The sequence below is a fragment of the Pleuronectes platessa genome, chromosome 5 (assembly GCF_947347685.1).
Source record: "Pleuronectes platessa chromosome 5, fPlePla1.1, whole genome shotgun sequence".
Classification (NCBI taxonomy): Eukaryota; Metazoa; Chordata; class Actinopteri; order Pleuronectiformes; family Pleuronectidae; genus Pleuronectes; species Pleuronectes platessa.
Genome location: NC_070630.1, coordinates 4,333,951 through 4,356,102, shown reverse-complemented (window position 1 = coordinate 4,356,102; position 22,152 = coordinate 4,333,951). Strand labels below are relative to the sequence as shown.

Genomic DNA, 22,152 nt, shown 5'->3' with positions numbered 1-22,152 from the left:
GATGTCATGTTAAATGATTTTTTATATTTGTTATGTTTTTTTGTTGATATATTCTATTTATATTATTTATCCTTTATTTAACCAGGACCGTGGATATATAATATCTCTTCTGCAAGGATGTCTTGGTCAAGATTGTCAACAATGAAGTAAAACTTGCATAAATATATTATGGAAAACACAAAGTATTGTCAAAATTGTCAAAATTAACAAATAAATATAGGGATTTAGGGCACAACAACAATATTGAAATGACATTTTTCTTTCTTCACACAATAGACATCATCATATCGCACAACCCTCAGTCCTCAGTGTATCCAACCCTATTAAAACGAGGTGTATTAAACTCTTTGTCGTAAATCAAACCCGTATTGGCAGCAGACGAGCCGATACTTAAGTCGACAGCGTAAACAAGCAGCCGCGAACACACTCGCCGTCTCTTCCCACAGTTTTTGGTGGGACGGTTCAGTCATCAGGATAATGAGCATCAATTTCATCTGGTATAAAGGACAGTTAGAGCCATAATGAATGATTATGCGTCATCCAGCTCCGAGCTAATCTACACAGGTATTCCCTGTGGAGCCGGAAAACAGATGGTGAGGAGAGGGGATCTGCAACAGGAGAGAGCTTTGCTCTAAACCGCATGCAAAGTCTCTTATGATCTACTGCCTTGAAAAGAGGATCAACCACCAAAGTTCCAATAATGAAATTGAAACCATTAGTAATACCCACACGGACCCTGAAATATTAAATGTCACTTTTGCTAAGTTAATCGAATAGCAATGGCCCTCTCTCGTCACTTTTATGGAATGTAATGGCCCTGATAAATTCTGTGCTGGTGGGTCTTATCCCACTCTGCCCCTGGAGAGACGCCAGCAGTTGGCTGGCCTTTCCCAGTCTGAACCCTTTCTGCAGACGTCTCTCTTTCTCTCTCCTCTTCATTAAAAAGTTGCATTCTTCCTCGAGAACAGAAGCCCGAGCGGCCGTGAGCCGACTCCACGAGCGGCCTCGATGGGCCGGAGATAAAACAAACAACAACGAAACAACAACAACAAGGCTTTTTCTCTTGTAGCTCTGAACATGCTCAGCCTGCCCGTCGCATGTGGACGGTTCATTTCTCCATTGCATTGCCGCAGTGTTTCCTTATGGAACGGAGCTCTCAGAGGGGAGGAGTGCATTGTGGGAGAATTAGCTTTGCAACCTCTCAATAGGAAAACACCTGCACCCACAGATACCATCCAATGTGAAAGCCAGTTCATTTGTATTATAGAATCAAAGGAAAATACATTAGAACTGTTTTGTCTGATATAAGTGAGCGATACCGTAAAGTTCCTATTTAAGTTCTAATTAAGTGATGCATTGTTTTCTTCCAATCACGACCTTAAAGGAGCCAGAATACTCTAATGTTTATCAGAGAAGAGCAGGACGCTTGCAGAGAAGGGCAGGGCTCGTACAAAACCAGGTATGGCAGTGCCCAGACGAGGGGACCCAGACAGCTAGATGTTCTCTGTCTCACACTTTTCGTAGAAGTAGTTCCATAAGGGCCTTGGTTCCCCCCCCCCCCCCCCCACACCACACACACACACTGTCCATCTTGATCTCCATCTGTGTGTTGTCGTTGTTGATGTTTCCTGGTGATCACATACTCGGGGGTGGTGGGGGTGTGCAGTGCTTTGCCACGGCGCACCACAAATGACGAAATTGTATATTTGCATTATGATGAAGCGATGATAAAAATCCATATCTATAAATTTAAAAGCACTTCAATGAGAGTCAATCTGAACAGAGGGAGAAGGTCAGTTGTCATGTTGACATCCGAGGTGCATCGATTGATTCACTACGTCAACTCGAGCACTTACAAGAGAACGTTTCACCTTAATTATTGCCGCCAGCTGTCGGTAGCCTTTCAGTGGAAGGGTGGATTCATAATTTGTTCCCACCTTGGTAGCTACAGTAAAGAGGAAAACATAGAAAAAAAGCATCTTTAGCTAGAAGCTAGTTTAAGCTACATCGACGTTGTGCTCAGAATCAGAATCAGAATCAGAAAGTGTTTATTGCCAAGTAGATTTACACCTACCAGGAATTTGCTCTGGTAATTGGTGCAAACAATGACCATAGAAACATAAAAACACAATAAATACAACACACATAAGAAAAGCTATACAAAAAAAAACAGTATATATTTACTCACTATTTACTTCTTATTTAATCACTTTTTCTAGTATTTATACAAAGTAACATTTATTTAGACATAAACATATCTAAATAAAAATAGATAAAAGATATAAAAAGTGAAGTAAAAAGTGAAATGCAAAATGCAAAACACTGAACAGTGTCAGATTGCAGTATGCAATGTAATTCAGTATAATATAATATAATGCGGTAAAACACTAATAGCAACGGCTAATGCCGGTTGATTTATTTGCGGAAAGAGGGTCATGTGATAGGAGCCTGACCAATCAGCAAAGACTACGATGTGACCTAAAAAGACACAATCAGATAGTGGTCGTCTTTGTCATCGTTTCCAAACGTTTGTGTTTCTGTCCATCCAGACTGTAACGCAGCCTCGACGTTTTCAAACTAAAACGAGAATAGTAGCATTTCCAAACCTGATGAGTTTTCAAATAGAAATCTAGTAGTGTGGATGTAGCCTTTGCTGAAGCCTTGACCTGAACTTGACCTGACCTTGCCCTGACCTTGACCTGCTAAACAACCTGTCAAATGGATGTTTCCAAAGTCAATCATTTGTTATAGGTGCGCACCGGCAGAAACAGCACTTCACCCTCTGCACACAGACACACACACACACACACACACACACACACACATGTATTTCTGTGTTTTCTTGCATGTTCATCTCAAACTAGCTTCATATTCCATCTTTCCACCTGTGTGTAGAAACATAGCAAAGCAGACATTCCTAGAGACATTACAGGACAACCTCATTGAGATGGACATTCTGGCATCGGCTCACCACGATGCCCCGTACAACGACGGGTATGTTGCATGTTTGCTCTCTGACTCACACCCAATGTCGGATTCTGCTTTGCCATGAAAACAAATGTGCCCGTGCTTTTTGTTTCTTATCTTCCATCAAACATCCAGTGTTTTTGAAATGTCGTCGATGTCACATATCTTCTGCAGCGGTTCGATCTTCTGCCGTCCTCGTCCCATCCCTGTTAAATACGACTTTAAAAAAAAACTGTTGTCAGGCTCCTTAGCTTTTGATTAATGTGAAACACGACCGCTGTGTGAAGCACAGTTGCCCGTGTTATCTCTGACTGCTGGAACAGGGATATACGTCCTGATATTAAAAAAAATAAAATATGCTCGCGGTGACTTTACCACATTATACATTGTAATGTGACATCCCATCACGTCCGTGTCACTGCCGCCCGAGCGCTTCTTGTAAACTTGTCAGGAGAACGGCTGACTCTCTGATGGGCTGATCACATGATGCACTTGGACATGCAGCCCGACACATGTTTTTCAGAGATAGCCGGGCGGCCGTGGTTCTTCAAGGGCAAATAAATCTGCTCAACTTCACGTGCCACAACCTTCTACACACCGTATCTCTCCTCTGGACGGTCTTGACTCATAGTCACGGGGAGTTACTCCTCACCAGGCTGGCATGAATACATAAACAAGAGCCAGCTGCGGTCACTAGTCCTATAAATTGGATTTAATATTGATTCACAGCTTCGACTGAGCAAAGCCCAATATGCTCTAGTATTCTTACTAATCTGGCAGAGGCGTGACTATGGCAACAGTAGTGGAAGCAGAATGACTTACCAGTGGATGGGACTGGGCTGGGACAGACTGGAACCTGCAACATCATGACAATTAGAAATCCTGCAGAAGTAGAAAATGTGAGTTTTTGGTTTAGAAGATATCGTTTTTTTCTCCCCCCCTCCTCCCCCTCCAGGCACTTCCTGTTCAAACCAGGTGGCACTTCACCAATGTATTGCACAACATCACCGGGATACCCTTTGACCTCCAGCACGGTGTACTCGCCTCCCCCGCGCCCTCTGCCTCGCAACACCTTCTCCCGGCCGGCCTTCAGCCTGAAGAAACCCTCCAAGCACTGCAACTGGAAGTGCGCCGCTCTCAGTGCCATCCTCATCTCAGTAACACTGCTGTTCCTGTTGGCCTACTTTATCGGTGAGTCACCTTTTCCTCTTGCTCCTACACACCGGGGATGGGCCACCTCTTCACCCCCCCAAGCCCCGCCCCCTCACTTAGCTGCAGACACAGGTGGAATCCATTGTGTTTCCTCCATCAGCCGTCGAGGCTCCGCTCTTTGTCCGGGCGTCTTTGCAATCGGGTCTTTGCCAGATTGACTCGTCGCCCTCCTCGTGCAAAATAACATTATCATTCATAGACTTGGTCGACTGAATCTGAGATGAGTATTCCAGTTTCTTGCTCGTGTGAATAGGTCAGATAGGGAATGAATTAAAAAGACATGGGCCATCACGCTAGAGGAGACGATACGGGCGGAATATTCATCTTGTTTGATTTGAGGAGGCCAGACCAGTGCACCCAGGTCTCAGCTGGGAACAGACGACCAGCTGGGATATGAGAATTACACTGTTACATCTGATGCTTTTGACTGATGCTAGATAATCTTCATATCTGATAACACAGCCTCTTATTTATCTCTTATTTACGAGTAAGAGACATGAAAAAGAAGTGGATTAGCATCCCAAAAAAATGTAAAAAAGTAAACGTAGTGGATTCTGCAAGTAATTGCTTTAATGTGGTTGGTCCACATTTCTCAAAGATCAGATAGTTAAAGAAGTCCAACTGTTCTCACTTTGAATATAGATTTTCTTTCTGGACTGTTCAACGATGCTGCCGATCACTGCTCATGTTAGCAATGCAGTGTTTTCCTTCTCTTTTTTTGTTACTATTTCTTCACAAAAATTCCTCCCAAATCCTGATGTTTAAAACAAGCGCTCCCATGATTTGAACTGGCTGGAGGGAGAATCAATCAGTGAGAGCAGGAACAATAGAAGGAAAGACAAGGGATTCATGGGTTTACAGTGTGGTTAGAGAGAAGAGAGATGGAGGATTATGGAAAGGTCAGGGAGAATGTGAGTTTACTTTCTGCCTGTGCAAAGACCTAAGGGGATATTTAAGGTCACATAGCAACTGCAGATGTTCAGATACCGAAACCAGCATCAGAAAAGATTCCTGTACTGATTAAAATACCAGGTCGGGCTTTTCCATGTTCATGAATCCGATGTCGTGTCTTTGAAGTGTATTCGATTCACAAAAAAAAAGATTGAATCACTTCTGCTTCACTGCTCCAAATCTGCAGTTGTTCTGTACTACCACAAACAACTACTACTGACTTTAGAGCTGTGAAGAAGAAGTGATTTCCGGTAGGGTAGTGTTACCCAGAGCTAGTCACCGGAAAGTCCTGTGAGTAAAATGGTGACGTGTAGGCAAGACCTCAGTTTCAAGCTACTAAAAGGAAGTAAATTATATAAGAAGTTCTATTTCATATGATTTAACCTGAACTGGGCCTGACAACAATCATTCCTTCCGTACAGTACAGCATACAGCTGTTAAAATACATTATATGAGTTAATATTCGTTATATGCACTGATATTGACAGATACTCAAAGTCCAAGTATCGGAATCGGGATTAGGAGGCAAAAATGTCTCTTTTTGGGGGATTGGGGATATGAGCAGTGCAATGAACAAGCCCAGAACAGGAGGGATGACACATGGAGGTTTCTGTTACACAGTGAGTGAAGAGAAAACAAGTAGAGATCTTTAAAACAAGGTGATGTCAAACAGGTCTGAGTGGTTTAACGTCTCTAAACGTCACAGAGAACATTCGTCTCTGTTTCTTCAAGTGGCCGACGGCTCTGTAGATGTGGGGGGACCGACCTGATAAAGATAGCAGTCCCCCTTCCCCACACCTTTTTTTTTAGTTCAAGAGATAAAAATGCCACCCGGCCCATTGTTACAAATTCAAATAAGGAGGTGATACACGCGTCTGTTTCATATATTTTACGGTATAATATACGTCTGATTGGCGGCGGGTACCTGTTTAACATATAAATGGTTTCACTGTTGAATTCACTCTGGCACAGAAAAAGAAAGTTTCTCACACTGAGGGATGGTCGGAGCGTCGCAGTTCATTTGCATGAAGTCAATGAAAGAACAGCTCAGATCCTTCTGTGTGGCCTTCATCACGGAGATGAATGAATTCTTCATTGAGGACATTTGTTAGAGATATGTATTATGCCATAACAATCGCGGAAAAGCTATCGTTTCTGCTTGAGGCCCAAACGAACTAAAACCTGATTATTCTTCTTTTTTCTTTTCTTCTTGTCACCGGAGCCATTTAGATTCTTTCATTTGGAATTCTGGGGGGGGGGGGGGATGAGAGGAATGGTTGCTTCTCATGGTGATGAATCTACAGGTCCAGTAAGAGGACGATGGGAGTGTCCGGGCACTGGTTTGGTTTGTTTTTTTGGCACCGGCAGCTTTGGTTTGGCCGTCGGAAGAAGAGATACAGTCTGCTGTTGACGTCATGTGACCTGGCCGAAAGCCAATGAGCACCCTCCTCCTGATAGCGCCTAATCAGCCGGTGTAATTATACCCTGCTAAACTCAGAGCGTCTCCCGATGCACCACAAGTAAACATGTTGGAGAGCGAAACCTCACCCGAAGATCGGAATTTCCAATCAAGGACGAGGGCCGTGTTTAATTAAGGGCTGATGAGAAAATACATTTAATTTGAAGTGCAATTAATTATTGAGGCCTCTAATTGGGAACTCGGAGAGAGACGGCTAATGAACCCAATTATGCCTCGTGACAGATGTTTTCCGATTTGATTTTTCTAGATTGGACACGTTTTGAAATCCAGAAAGGTACAGGGGGGGGGGGGGGTTGTATATCTGCAGCTCCTCGTTCACTCATTAGCACATTTTGTCATATTTTAGTCATTTTAAGGTCATTGCTATCCCCCTGTGTCCGCTTCCATTCACTCTGGGTTTCCAGCCAAGGACAGCCCCAGAAAAAAAAATATTCATATCATGATCATCCAACCCCTAAAAAAGAAAAATGTCCTCTGCACCACAGACTCCACCTGTTTGTCGGTCTTTCATCGATTTTAATATTAGATCCTCGTTTGATTTGACTTTTCCTTTTCCCTGTGTGGTATTTGCAGAATCTAGATTTATCAATACTGACGCTAATTTTAATGAAAAATAAAACAGGTGAAGGACGTTTAAGGGAATACTGGAGCGTTAAGGGAATTTCAACACCGCTTTCATTATGAAGGTTACATCAATCTCACTGATATCTAAAGACCAAAAGTCACTTAAGTGCAAAAACTTGAACTGTCGGATCTGACTTTGTTTAATGGTCAAGACATTTTTTTAACTGGCTAATTTTTCTGCTGCAATGTTCAGTTCCTTGCAAACCTCGGCTAAACCAATGAAATCCCTCGTTACTGTTGCTTTTAAAAGATTCTAGATGTTTATACAACACACAGGGAGCAGGAAGGCTCCATTAGCGAAAATACATAAAGTTAGGGAAGTAATAAAGAAGAGGCAATCGAGACAGACAGTTTGAATATAAAGAAAAATAACGGCAATAACAGAGAAATAAAAATACATTTGTTTTTACAAAAGAAAAAACACAAATGCACGATTAAAATAAGACAGACACAGTGGAGTAGAGGAATTGATTGATTGATTGATGTGCCTAGCCAAAAACAAAAGAATAAAAGAAACCATAAACCACAGTAGCATCAATAAAAATTATCTAAATCCAATAAAAACATAAACACAAACCTCTTCATGTTTAAGAAGTGAACATTATTGTGTGTTTTTGCTGCCAAGCATGCATCACTCCATTGTAGGCTTCATATTACTGCAAGCATTAACATTAGTGTTACATTTTCATATATTTATTAATCTCACGTTGCCATTTCTTGTGATCATGAGCTCAATCAAGTGTTTGTATTGACAGGCCCGACTCATTGACCCGACCCCGGCTCTCACATTGAGCTGCGGCAGAGGGAGACTGAACATATGAATCTGAATTAGCTCAAGTAGAAAAGAAGAGTTTCTGGTCTTTGTACACAGAGACAAGGGTTGAAATACTTTGGTGTATTTAGAGATTCTCTCACGACACCGAGCTTCAAGCTACGTTGAACTGATTCTCTGGCTGCGCAGACAAACTGAAACCGTGCCAGGGTTTTCACATGCTCACCTAGTCATGTGTTCTCATCCCTCTCCGTCTGATTTCATCCTTTCCTGCAGTGCAGAGGGAGAAATGCTCCACGATGCATCATGTCCATGGTGAAGAATAAGAACAACATTAGGGATGAAATAGGGAGAAACGTGCAGCAGCTGCTGGACTCAAGCCTCAGTATTTTATCTTTACATTAAAATGTTTTTCTTCCCAACCTGGAGGATGCAGAATTTAAGACACGACCTAATTCTGAGAGGAGAAAACACTTGAGCCCAAACTCAGACTTTGTGATATTCCAATCAGTCTACACTATATTTCCTTTTTTTGTAATTATATTTATATGAAGAAATTCAGCACGGCAGTTATGAAATGATGTGCTGCTGAAGGTGTGAGGTTTTAATCTGTATTCGTCTCAACTTGTACCTGGAAATGAGAAATTGTGTCAACAGGATATTGCAGAAATTGGTAAATTACCATAGACTGGCAAAGGAATTAAGATGATCACGTTTTTTGAAACTAGATCAAGTCCCCACATGGATAAATAATTCCTCACACTGAGCCTTATGAGACATTGCTCTCTGCCGTCTTCCTTATTTGAAATACCTGAAGACGTATTTGATGATTTCTGACCAGTAAGATGTTTAAAAATAAAGATTTCTACTCATCATAGCTTCCCTTGAAGTGTGCACTAGCTGGAAAGTGCTGCACAGATCAGAGGATAGAAGCAGCACGGGAACGCTGGCAGATGACCCACAGCAATAAGCAGCGTCTTTCCTCAGATTGGCTGAGAAGTCTCCCTTACTACAGGACCTCTGTTCCCTAATTGGCACATGGCGTGACCCAACTTCCTGCCAAGAGATGAGCGAAAGGAGGGCACGACATGTGCTCAGGACAAAATGGGGGATGCTAGGAAGTGCACTAGTCCTGACAGGTCAGTGTTGTCTCTGCCAGTGGCCGTCTCATTAGAAGCACCTTGTTATTCCTGCAACCTGTCTTCATTTTGCGGCCAATTGCGGCAGCCCCTCCGAGTGTCATCGCACAGCGTTTGCAAAAGTTTGAAAAGTAAGCAAAAACAAAAAAAAATCAGGAGGCTTCTCCCTGGCTCGGGTCCAGTGCTCTGCATATCACAGATACCAAGAAGGCGCTGGAGTAAATCTGTCCGGACGAGGGGGGGGGGGGCAGGCGGGTTCTCTGCAACTGTTTTCCATTAGAGGCCTCGGGGACGGATGGGATGAAGAGCGAGGCTCACAAAGACATGATTACTGGGACACTTGGAACGACAGGCTGCATGGTGACTTTGAGACGGTTCTGCCGGCGACACTCACTCACTCTTTTTCCGTTTCACCGGGCAGAGCAGCTCTGCAAATCTAAAAGGAATGTTTTTTTTTAAACTGGAGCTCTACTCAGTGACAAACAGATCCGTCCGTCTCCTGGCTGACACGTCCACGTCCACGGGACCCGGACGGACGCAGGACAGATGCTCGTGCTGAGGTTTCACTCAAGAGTTTATATTGGATTTCCCCAGCTAACCAAACTATGGCTACCTACAGTTCATCAGAAAAAAAAACATTTAAATAGTTCAATATACATTTGATTTATCGGGGATATCTTTAACCTCCTAAGAGGCGGGTGATATTCGCCTAAAACGCCTGTCTGAGGAATACTCAGTGTAAATTGAAAGCTGTTCTTGAACCATTTGGAGTACATGCATGGTACAAGTACAAGTCAGAATCACCCTAAGCCCACATACCCACAGAATATTACTATTGCTTATAGACATTCTATTGAAGGAACCAGCCACGGCGTGTTCTTCATCAAACCCTGGCTTTTGTTTGATTTGCTGTTTTTTTACATTCACATGGTCAACTTGAAGTTAACAGCACTTTTTCTCCAGCGCTCACGACGGCACAGTCACGTCTGAGCATCGGTCTGTTGCTGTTATTTGAGTCTGAGAATCAATCAATGCACTCCGGCTCTTTTCTTTCTCTCTTGAGAGTTGCCGTCCTTGGTTTTGAGAAGCACACGATTCGGCTTCACGTTGCCGTGAGATGCAGAAGGGAAAAGTTTTATCACACGTAGAAGCTCCTCGACGATTCTGAGCAGCACGTGGTGAAAATACAAACAGTCAGAAAACCATCGTCCTCGTGATGAATGAATGTTTTTTATTCAAAAGTTAAAAGTGAAGGTTTGAAGGAGCCACTGGGCGCCTGTTCCTTCAGCAGAACGTTAGAGGATTCACTCGGGTCAGCACTGGTTTGAAAAAAATATTTTATATGATATTTTGATTCACTCATGTTAGCTGATTGATTGATTGGTTGGTTGATAGAGGAAAAGATCAGGTTTTGACGCTGAATGCCCGTCAAGTACGCCTCACTTCGTTTTTTTCTCAAGGTCAAACAGAGAATTGTGACTCGAGCCGCTCTCTGCACCAAGTCTGAGGTTTGAATCCAATTTGTCATTTCTACGACCTTGTTCTCTCTCTCTCTTGAAATGCACTTTAAAAAGCAGCAGGAAGTGGAACAGGTCTTGAGTGAGCTGATGAAGAAACTTGATTTTAAAAAGCATTTGTTCTTAAAGTTATGTGAAACCACCACACGAGTCAATTTGGCTCAGTTCACGAATAGATTCATATAAATATGCTCAAACTGTAGATGTGATCATCTCTGAATTCATGTAGGACTAATTATGAGGGAACGATATGATGAGCGGTGTGTTGATTATTTTAATGGAGATTTCTTGATTGGGATGTGCACATATAGACGTGTGTGTGTGTGTGTGTGTGTGTGTGTGTGTGTGAAAATCAGGCCTATTTTTACTTTTATGTTTTATTTTCTTACTCTAGACATAAAGTTATTCATCTCTCCTTGTGTAAAACCTCAGCGAGTATAAGTTGTCACAGTTTTTTTTCCGAGGATTTGTATCAGTGGTATTACAATTTATCCGCTAAAGCTTCAAGTCCCACAAACAAATCAATGTGTGTGTATTTGTCGAGGCGACGACTGACGCAGTGTTTCTGTCTGTCGTCTCGTCAGTGACTGGAGGGCTTACCACTGACATGAGCCACTTTCCGCTCTTATGAGTGAGAAATAAATAAAAACGCATCCAAAGAAAAAACAACTTACTCCTTCCCTCAGTCTAGACCTGTCATATAATTTTTCTGTCTCTATAGTTCAGTTGTGCGTTTATGTACCTGAGGAGCTCAAGAGAAGCAACAGACCAATAAAATCGCTGTATTGAGTTCCTGGGCCCGTGTTCTGCTGACTGTTGACTTCCAAGGTGGCTTTTGCCTCGCTAAGCTCGTCTTGTCCATTCTCTTATTGGTGATCTGTCATGGTCGGGCCCCTCCCACTCCGTCCCTGCTCCCCAACCACCATTGTTCCAGAGGACATTTCTTTTGTCGACCTTGTGAAATATCCGCGTGCTTCATCCACTGGGTTCACATTGAAGCGCCCCTCGTCTCCTTCCTGCTGATGGCTTTTTTTTTTTTTCTGTCCCCCCCCCCCACCCCCCCACCGCCCCTTTGTCCCTTAGTGTTGTGGAGGGAATTGAAAGGTAGAAGGGGTGAGGAAAAATGACAGGGCTCTGGGGAGGGTTCCTGCCGAAGCTGGAGCGGGGAGACAGATGTTGTCCCCTCGGGGTCATTCGTCTTCTGATCCTAACTCATCAGCACTTTTTGTCAAAAAGACGCCATTAACCATTAAACCGGGCATTGTTCTTTATTCTTTTTGGAATAGCTGACACCTTCAGTTAATTACAGGCACCCTCCAAAAAATACTGCAAGTGTAACTCAAGAGTTTGGAGGCGTTGGTGACTTCAGACGCTCGATAAGGACCAAGTGTCAAGAGACAAAAGTCATAATGTTACGAAAAGTAGTCGTATTATAGGAAGAAAGTTGTGGTTTCACAAGAATAAAGTCTTAATTTCAGGCTGTGTGTTAATTTATAAGGGAAATATCTAGAGGCTGGTGAAGATGCACACCTCTAGTAGTCACACAATTAATCATGTATGGAAATACAACTCTTTAAGAATTGTTTTAAAATGGAATCTTAGCTCTTTGAATCTGAATCTAATCGTGAGGTGCCTAGAGATTCACACCCTTAGAAATATCAGAAAGTTATAACATTTTTCCAAATAAGGTGTTGTTGGTTACATGTGTGTGATTCAGGAGTGAAACTCAAGCACAGGTTCTCCTTGCTGCTTATTTCTAAAATATGTATATATATTTATTCATGTGAAATTACACCTTTTTCCTCCTAATTTTACAACTTTATTATTTTATTTTATTTTTTCCTTCAACGTGGCCCAAATCCAAGTTTTTTTCCCCACTCAAATAAAATGATGAAATATGTTTAAAAAGCCTCTTAAAAGCAAATGGACTCTGACGTGGCCTCATGTTGAACATTTCAGCCATGCACCTTTTCGGATTAAACTGGCACCTGCAGCCGATGCAGAGGCAGATGTACCAGCTGTCCGAGGACAACACCAGTGGCCTGCCCTTCCCCACTGACCTGAGCCTGCCTCCACTCGGCAACACTGGTGTAGACATACGGGACCGCAAAGGAAAAGATGAAAGTAAGTGCAACAGATCTTTTGTTTGTGGATATATTCATATAAATAAACCCCGTCATAAATGCAGCAGCTTTTCGTTTTCAGAACCATTTTGTGTCTCAAGCTGTTTGGTGCACATCAGAAAACACTGCACTGGGGGGGGGGGGGGGGGGGCAAGAAAGTTTCTCAAATCTTCCAAGTTTACAGATGACATTTTGAAGCTCCAGCGAGTTTCTTCAGATTCTTCCTCGTCCGGCTCCACATTGTTTCTGCTGGTCTCCCCCGGTATGCAGAGAGATCTGCTCTGTAATCCTATGAAAGTTGTTGTAAGTGGGGAAAGTGTTATTTGTTCCTGGAGGGAGAAAATGGGACAGCTTACGGGACTGAGTATCCAGGGGCTGCAGGGGGATTAGCCACTCGCTCCCCTCCAGAACGGATGTGATCCTTTCATGTCCTCTTGCCTGGGCTGCCTTTCCCTGGCAGCCGGAGGAAGCATGTGCTCGCCCCACGGTACCAGCCGCTCCACTGCAGGAAAAGTTTGCTCTGCTCCATTCTCCGGCGAGAAAAACGGGGGCCCCCAGATTTAACCAAGCGATTTGCCGCTGGCAGACGACAATAGGTGGAAGATGAGGGGGGGGGGGTCATTACCATATAGATGAATCCAGGAGTTGTCTCTCTCATTTAACAGACAGCAGAAAGTGTGTTGAGCAAACAGCAAGCATGACAACAGCTGAGCTTTAGACCCTGCACGGCAGCCGCTGCTGATGCCAAATCAATAGCTGTAGCTTTTTCTAAATAAGTCTCATTCTGCACCAGAACCACCACAGAGCCATCGGATGTTTTATCAAGGTGATGCAGAAGGGAACAGTTTTTTTTTTATATTCAGTGTAGCTCTCTTCATCCGAGTCCTTTTTTTCCATCCAAGAACAATAATCATTTATTTAACCAGGGGTCTTATTATCCCAGGTATTGGCTTATGATTTATTTAAACAAGCTGATGAGCAGCCCATTAATGTGCTGCGTAGATACACACACACACACAGACACACACACACACACACACACAACCGAGACGTGTGGAAAACGAGCCAGTGTGTGCCGCAGCCTTATGCAGAGTCCAGATCTGAGGGAAGGGGGGGGGGGGGGGGGTGTCGTGTCTGCTCGGATCAGACCCGCCCGCCGCTGATGGACTCTGGAGAAGGCCGCCATCTGCCGTGCCACGTGTAACCTAAAGCCGTGTCTGCCACAGAGTCCTGGGGGGGGGTTTGTAAGGACGTCTGCTTCGGTCGACATCGCTGCTGAAATGAGCTCGTCGACACAGCCCGACAGATGCTGCCATTTCCACAGAGTCCAATATAAGTTGCGTTATGGAGCTTATGAGCACCTTTTTTTAGTTTTGGCAGCGAAAGTGCGAGTACCTGAGCGAGGCGGTAGCATCGAGGATCCCTCTCTACTGTCATTACAGTTTTAGACTTTTATTATTTTTACTTAAATTATAAATGTGTTTTATCACAGTGGCGAAGCGGCTGTGTTTGGTATTTTTAAATCGTTATTCAGAAGTTGTCCTGAATATTTACTGTAATGAACAAGATTTATGAAATGTTTTTAGATACAAATAAAACAAATCTACCTTGTTTAAGAATCCAGCCTCAGCAAAATAAACATAGCCAGATCATCAGTTTTAGTTATTGTTGGATGTTTTCATATAATGAACTCGAGCACATAACTCGATCTCAGATGATCTTACTTGTTTTGTTCTTTCTCTTGGACAACACTCTCTGGCAGCGGTCAGATGGGAGCATCCATTATATTTCCCTCCACTGCTTGTCAGCCATGTGATTGAATATGTGTGATATGGTCAGACTATCATGCTCCAGCAGACTGACTCTCTCTCTCTCTGCTCTCCACACGCTGGATTAATGGCGTGATCCCTTTGACCGATTTACTTTCTGTGCATTGCAGGCAAATTGGACAGCTTGTTCCCGGATGACAGCTATATAGATATGGGGGAGATTGACGTGGGACGCAAGGTCGCCCAGCAGATTCCCCCCGGTATCTTCTGGAGGTCCCAGGTCTTCATTGATCATCCCCTGTACCTGAAGTTTAACGTGTCCCTGAGCAAAGATGCCTTGGTGGGAATCTACGGGAGGAGAGGTCTCCCCCCGACACACACACAGGTGATAATGTCTCTGCTGTATTTGGGATAAGTGTTTGACTCTGGCGATTTTAAGAGTTTAGAGTTTTTAAGTGTCTAAAGCAGAGAAGTCTCAAAATGCTGCTGTTTTAGATATTCATTTTCAGGTGTGTCATTACGGAGCTTAAACGTGTAGATGTAGAGTTTAAAATGAAAACGCATCAGTATGGATGTAGCCTCTGTTGTGTTTATTCCCGAGTTTAAACTCTAAATGTGTCTGGGGCTCTATCTTGGCCCATTTCCATGTTTTTCAGTGAGTAAATCGTTGTGTTTTGTTTGTGATAAACTGCAAGTTGTAAAAAAAAAAAATATGATTCTTTGTGAAACAACTTAAAATCACTCCTGCCTGTGTCGTGTAAGGATTCAGCCTCTTTCCCCCTGTTCTTCCCTCATCTGCCGCAGAATAAGAATCTATCTCACCTACGCATCATGAATACAAACCAATTCATAAATCTCTCTATTGTGTTGTGAATCACTTTCTTTGTTGCAGAATGGATTTATGGCAAATTTTCTTTCCAGGTTCAGTATCATCAATGAATCACACACACAAGAAACACACAGAGCTCAGGGGCCAAGAACAGGAGATTCTTCTCTGCACTAATTCCCCGTCTGTGTGCTGCACAGAATCAGATGCATCGGGCTATTAATCACGTCTGGCTGCTCGGCTCACAGAGTTTACATTTGTGCTGTAAACGCAACTGTAGTTCAACATATATCGTTTCTGGGCCTTTGTTTCTTTTTGTGCGTCTGCACTAACGTCCAGTGTGATTCATTTTCTCCGGCAAAGCATCATGTTTGTCTCTTCCCTCTATTTTTACCTCAAAGAATCTAATGTGCCGGAGTTTTGTGGCTCTGTGACTGATTGCTCACGGAGTGGCGGATGAGTCAGGACTTCTTTCTCTATGCAGATGAAAACGAAACGCTGCCTCATTGCTATTCATTGAGTCACTGTTGATATGAGGCAAATCTTTGCAGACATTATTTGGTAAACAGATAGTAAGTTACATTTCTTTTTCACCCCAGCTTCCCTTTCTTTTCTTTTTTTACTGTGATGGTTTCTAACGGCCTTTCACATGAGATGTGTGGAAGAGGAGATTATCACACAGCCTCTCCAGCCACGATGTTCCAGGACTTACTCAAGCTCCTCTGCAATGATGAGTTATTCATGCAGACCACATGATGCGCCGCTATAAAGAGGGCTGAGAGCACTCAAGTCTCACATGTCACTCTAATGGCACGTCTGCGGTCCGCTCCGTCGTTCTGTCTCACTTTCCCGTGTGTGTCTGTCCACAGTTTGACTTTGTGGAGCTCTTGGACGGGCGGCGGCTTCTCGCCCAGGACTTCCGGGGCCTGGAGGGGCCCGTGGCGATGCAGCGGAGCCTGGTGCCCATCACCACGCACGACACAGGATTTATCCAGTACATGGACTCGGGCATCTGGCATCTGGCCATCTACAACGACGGAAAGGAAACCGAGACCGTCTCCTTCCTCACCACTGCCATAGGTGAGCGCCCCGAGCATGACCCGCCACTGAAACCTGTAATAGCAAACCCACATAATCCCTATAATACCAACCAGCAGCCACCCACCACAGCCCCGACTCGGGGGCATGAGTCAGACACCGTTTTTTTTTTTTTACAGATTTCAATAGTCAAGGAGAGTGCAGGTTAATCAAGGTGAAGTTGAATATTACAAAAATCAGGACATCAGTGCCATCCTGCCATGCCCCAGAGTGGAGCATTGAGAGATCATAATATCCTCATTAGCCCGAGTGTCTTGCGAGCGAATCAGGGGGTCCGGCTTCTGGGAACCATTTGCATACAATTCAAAGTATGATTGTCCCCTCCTGCTAGGGCCATTTTTGATCATGATTTGCTCCAATTTCCATCTACTCTCCATATATCAAAGTCGGGGGGGAGATATTCCTTCTCCTCTGACTCCACGCTCGGCACACAGCTGCGTTTCAGACATTTGCTCTTTTTATATATATATTTTTTTGAAGGTGATTCTGGGTTTGCATGCTCCTCTTTGTTCTCCCTAAAGCGCCTTTGATTAGCACGGCCGTATCAAGCAAGGTGTGAGGGGGCCCGAGGTGTCGGCTTTCACGGGGACGGCAGCTGGGAGCTGTTCTCACATGCTCTTTAATTAAAAGCTCCTGGGCCAGAGTCCATCTGTGACAGGGGCTGTGCCAGGCAGCAGATCGATGGGAAGCTGTCCTCAACATCAATGTAACACCGAGAGGAGACAGGCAAGAGATGCACCGTGGCCCCCCCCATACACATACACACCCCGCGCTGTGCCAACAACGACCGTTATTCAATACGTAATATGTGATATGACACAAGCGGGGGGGGGGGGGGGGGGGGGGTCATGTTATATGTCTTCTCGGCCTCCCGTGGTTTGCATCACGGTAAACACAAGTAGATGAGGTTCTCTGTGCGGCGGCCGGGGACAGGAAGGGGCGGGGCCGACTCACTCGGAGGCTGCAATTCTGCGTCTGTTCATTCTTATTGGAGCTGATCTGCCCACGGGAGCTCAGGGGCGGAGGGCGGGGGGGGGGGGGGGGGGGGGGGGGGGGGGGGCAGAGGGGCCCTTTTCTAAAATGGGTCACCGGTTAAGTGCCCTTCAGCAGAAATTGAATCTCACCCAACTGCCTGGATTGTATTGAGCCGTGGAGGGATGGAGTTGACCTTCAGGTGGAAGGAACCCAGGTATAGAAAATGTATGTGAGCGACACAAGCTGCATTGTTTATTACACACCGGCAGTAAAGTCATTTTAGTGTGTCTGCAGCGGTCTCTCTCTACCACTGCACAGAATGTGTTTTTATTATGTGTAAACTCAATAACATGAATGCACTTTGATGAAAAACATTATTGTTTTCTTACCGGATGTATACAAATATGTTTATCATGTGTTGAACATGGCTCATAATGTCATTTCCTCATGGAGCTTGTAGGCCGGAGTTTAAAACATCTCTGCATCATGACATTTACACGTTAATGGTTTCTTACCAGATGTGGGTGGATATTATTCCAGTAGCGTTAGTTTTTCAAACCTCCTTTAAACCCAAATAAGTGGTTACATGCAGGTTTTTCATTGACCTTGGAGTGAAGGCCGATTCTTTCCGTTATCGTCGCAGACAAAACCCAAATGTGAGCAGATGTCAGTTGGTTTTCAGACCAGTGGAACAGGGGCTGTGGATTCCACTGCTTGGGGACGTCTCTCTCTACATCATTTAGAGATTCATAAGCTACAGGTTCATTATCAGACTCAGGATATTGTGTTAATTTGCTAAATGTGGTTTAGCCTTGGCTCGGGCGCCTCCCTCCAACACACACACTCTCTCACAGGGAGACATGTCACTGCAGTGCCGACACACACCTGGATAGAGGACATCACAGTGTCCCCTATGGACATTGTCACGTCATCGCAATTACATAGCTTTGCAAATTACTCTAACGATCCCTTTGACGTTGACCTTCTGACTAACGCTCTGTTCACCCACTCCCTCAGCCTCCAGTTTTTTAAGCATTGTTCAAAACGCTGCAGCGGGTGGAGTGAGTCTCAGAGCCGAGGCTGAAGTTGCACTTTAAATGGAAGGTCTGCACGTAGCCGTGCCCACGAGGCATCTGGGGGATAGAGTGTCCCCGTCTTTAATTTGGGTTACTCCTCATTACTTGGCAGCGGCTCCGTGGCAATCTGAGATGTACTGAATGTTTTGTCTCGCAGCCCTCTGAAGCATGAAGCCATTTATTTGTCCCTGCTGCCGGGTGCCAGACATGCTTTGGTCCAAACGTGGCTTCCTATACAGGGGGAGCAAAGCAAGAGGGAAGAAAGACTTACTGCTAACGTCTCTCACCGCATCCTGTCTCACTGTGCACGCGGCGGCCCATCATTCAGAGGTGCTGAGCCTCCTCGGAGAGCGTGGCACGGCTCTGATTAAACCTGCCTGCTGCGCCCGGCTCTGTCCTCGCCGGCTGCAGAGACTCACACAATAGTTAGCTCCCCTGATATGAAGGGTAATGAATTTCAATGAAGCCCTGCTTGAATCCATGATTTATGCGTTGGCCTATGTGGAGTGTGTGGCTAAGAGATATTCATGCCCCCCCCCCCCCTCGTCCAGCTCTCGGAGGAAACAGGCATTTTCGACTTGGGGAGTGTGAAGTCAGCATTCAGAACGGGAGCAGATTACTCAATTAAACTCTGCTCGGCTTGTTGTTCACCAAAATAAAATACCTGTGATAGATAAAGATAAGATATTAATTAGAGGCTCATTAATGTGGAACAGAATAACTGCCTTGATGCTTAACATGTCGGAGAAATGCGGGTTTTGAAAGTTAGATCTTTCCGTGCCATAAATTACAAACCCACTTATTTTTTTTATTTTTTTTTACTGGGCCCTGTGTGCATGAGCTGGAAGATTCACACCAAGAATCTCCCCCAGCATAATTGTACTTCTGGGATGAATTTCTAATGGCAAGTATGCACACACACCACACCTCATTTTTCCTAGCTGCCACCCACTACCCCACCCTCCTGCTGGAGTTAGATGTTCCTGCTGCAAGACATCACAACGCCAGTAAAATGCTGATTTGCCTGCACCACGCTGGAGGATAGCCTCCCCCCCCCCCCCCCCCCCCCCCACTAACCCAACATGGCAAAGTCAAGCCGGCAGCACAGAAGACATGAGCAGCATTTCCCAGCTCTCTCTCTCTCTCTCTCTTTATTTTATTTTACTGTACCTCTGCTCTGCCTCCGTCTCCTCCTGCCCCCCCCCCACCCCCGTCTCTCTCTCTTTGTCTTCTCTCTCTCTCTCTGTCTTGAGTTGCATCCTCCGTGATGATTGACTCTCCAGAGTAAAGGGAAGCCGAATCCACGGCTCACATTTCGAGTCCTTTGTGGAGCACAAGAGCTCCTTTGTTCAGTAAGTTTTGCCTCAGAGCCTCTGCTGCCTGGAGGCAACGGACAAGACTGAATATTTTTCAGCACCATTTCAGGCTTAATTTGGCGAGTGTTGTGTGTGTGTGTGCCCCCCCCCCCCCCGCCCCGAAACGCTGCCTCTGTCGAGTTCCTCCGAGGATCACGGGGTCACTTTTGTTCCTAATAAAAGCAAGTGCCAGAACACGGTGGTGGAAATAGTTATTTTGTCGTTTATTTGATTTTAAGTCACATCAGCAGACAAGATAATAGAGGGGGGGGGGGCTGAATGCTCTGTTTGCATTGGATAAAAAATGCCCTAGATTGTGAGGGGAAAAAAGAATAAAGCTACACAATCGACTGGAGAGTAGATGAATCACAACCAGTGGATGCACAAGACGTAAATACTGTAATGTCAAATACAGCCGAGCTCCCATTGAAAATACTTGGTTCTATTTATAGGGGAACGTGTATTTCTATGCAGCGTTTTTCTTAGAAGGAGAGAAACAGTGATATTCTTAGAACTTGAACAGGAAAGAGAGGACTGAGGGCGATTTTCAAGCATTAGGAATATTGATTGTAATCTCTTATAAACTGTTTTACTGAGCAGACACATTTAAAACCAACATTTCAACCCGAAAGTAGTTTTATCTGCATGTTCCGTGGAGAGGAACACAGTAAAAGGTATTTATGTATCTCTCACACTTTTTATTTTAAATCATTTTCCAAAAATCAATCGCACCAGTGATTTTTCAATCAAGTTAAATCTCACACTATTTGATTTTTAGCCAAAATGGAGCTAGACAATTTCCACTATAACCTGATATAACACAATGTGTGTGTGTACAAATGATGAATTTGCTTTTGCAAGTCCATGAAGCAGCCATACATAAGATTTTTTTTATTCACACCATAGAGGAAACATGTTCATGAGCTTTCTGTAGCCATGCTGATTTTTTGTCATATTTTACTGTCCTAACGTGTCCTGTCCCTAAACTAAACACAAACATACAAAGCCACAAAAAGAAAGCAAAAGTGACAACAAAATCCGCAACACAATGGGAAACACAACCACAACAGAAGAGAATGACAAATGGTGTCGACAGTGAAACAAGCAGAGTTACCGACTGTGAAAATGTGTTGCTTGTCTATTTGAGATGTTACGGTACAGCTGCTCCTTCACCTTCAACATCAGGTGTCGCTCAATTCCGTCGTGGTTGTGTGTCCGTTGTGTTGCTCTTGTTATCACTTTTTGCACTCGTGGGAGACGTCTCTGCGGCAGTAAAACACCTTAAGCCACATTTTGTGCTAATAACTGTTATTTATGACTTATTGCAGTTGGGAAATGGAGGTTCTAGCTTTGCTGCAGTTTGAAATCACCTTTTTTGTGTTAAAAGTGTGGAGTTGAGTTTGTGTGCCACTTATCATTTATCACTCTGTGCCACGTCTGAGCGTTTATCTGCTTCGTGACTCCGGCTCGACGCCCGAGACGATCACAACACTTGTTTACTCTCTTAGTCAATTCTCCCCCTGACATTAGTAACACTCAGAAAGGGCTTCTTTTTTTTTCGTGGGAGAAACCGAAATGTTGACAGCATCTGAGGCCGGTGTTTATCACTGTCATTAGGAAAAAAGTGTGTGTGGAGGGCGGGGGGGGGGGGGGGGTAATAATCAAGCCAGAGAAAATGTGTGGGAGGAAAATTGTGTGTTTATGTCTCGAGCCACATTACTCAGAAAAGCTGCTGATTGTCCCTTCTTGCAGAATCTCTGGACGACTGTCCCAGTAACTGCTTCGGGAACGGGGACTGTGTCTCCGGAGCGTGCCACTGCTTCCTGGGATTCAAAGGACCCGACTGTGGGCGAGGTGAGTTCCATCCCTCCGGCGTCAAAAAGTGCTTTTATTCATCATCGTTCTCACACACTCACTGACCAAATTGTGTTCACAGCACGACAAGAACAAAGCTGTTTTAATTTGACGTTCACTTTTAATTGTTCTTTAGATCTGTTTGATGCCGCTGATTCACTTTTACCTCTGTCACTTCTGAAGCTGTGTTGTGATCACAAAATGAAAGAGCTCTCCAGTAACTGTAAAGGACAGAGCTTTAAATTGCAGGATTGATAAAGACTCATTCTTTCAATCATTGAAATCAAGGCTGTATTTGTTGAAGTAGTTTGTTTCAGTCGCATCTTTACACAATCTCTTATCCATCAGATTTTTTATTTTAACAGCCACACAATCGTGAAAGTGATATTTCTAGAATCTGTTATTCCAAGTGCC

General features: G+C 44.2%; 1 protein-coding gene across 1 annotated transcript in view; it reads left to right on the top strand.

Moving 5' to 3' along the window:
• Positions 1-22,152, top strand: part of tenm4 (teneurin transmembrane protein 4) — a 107,784-nt gene that overhangs the window by 33,006 nt on the left and 52,626 nt on the right. The window contains exons 5-10 of the mRNA XM_053423116.1: positions 2,896-2,994; positions 3,923-4,158; positions 12,622-12,786; positions 14,725-14,939; positions 16,250-16,460; positions 21,637-21,738. Of these exons, the coding sequence (XP_053279091.1) occupies positions 2,896-2,994; positions 3,923-4,158; positions 12,622-12,786; positions 14,725-14,939; positions 16,250-16,460; positions 21,637-21,738 (1,028 nt within the window). The remainder of the gene's footprint in view (positions 1-2,895; positions 2,995-3,922; positions 4,159-12,621; positions 12,787-14,724; positions 14,940-16,249; positions 16,461-21,636; positions 21,739-22,152) is intronic.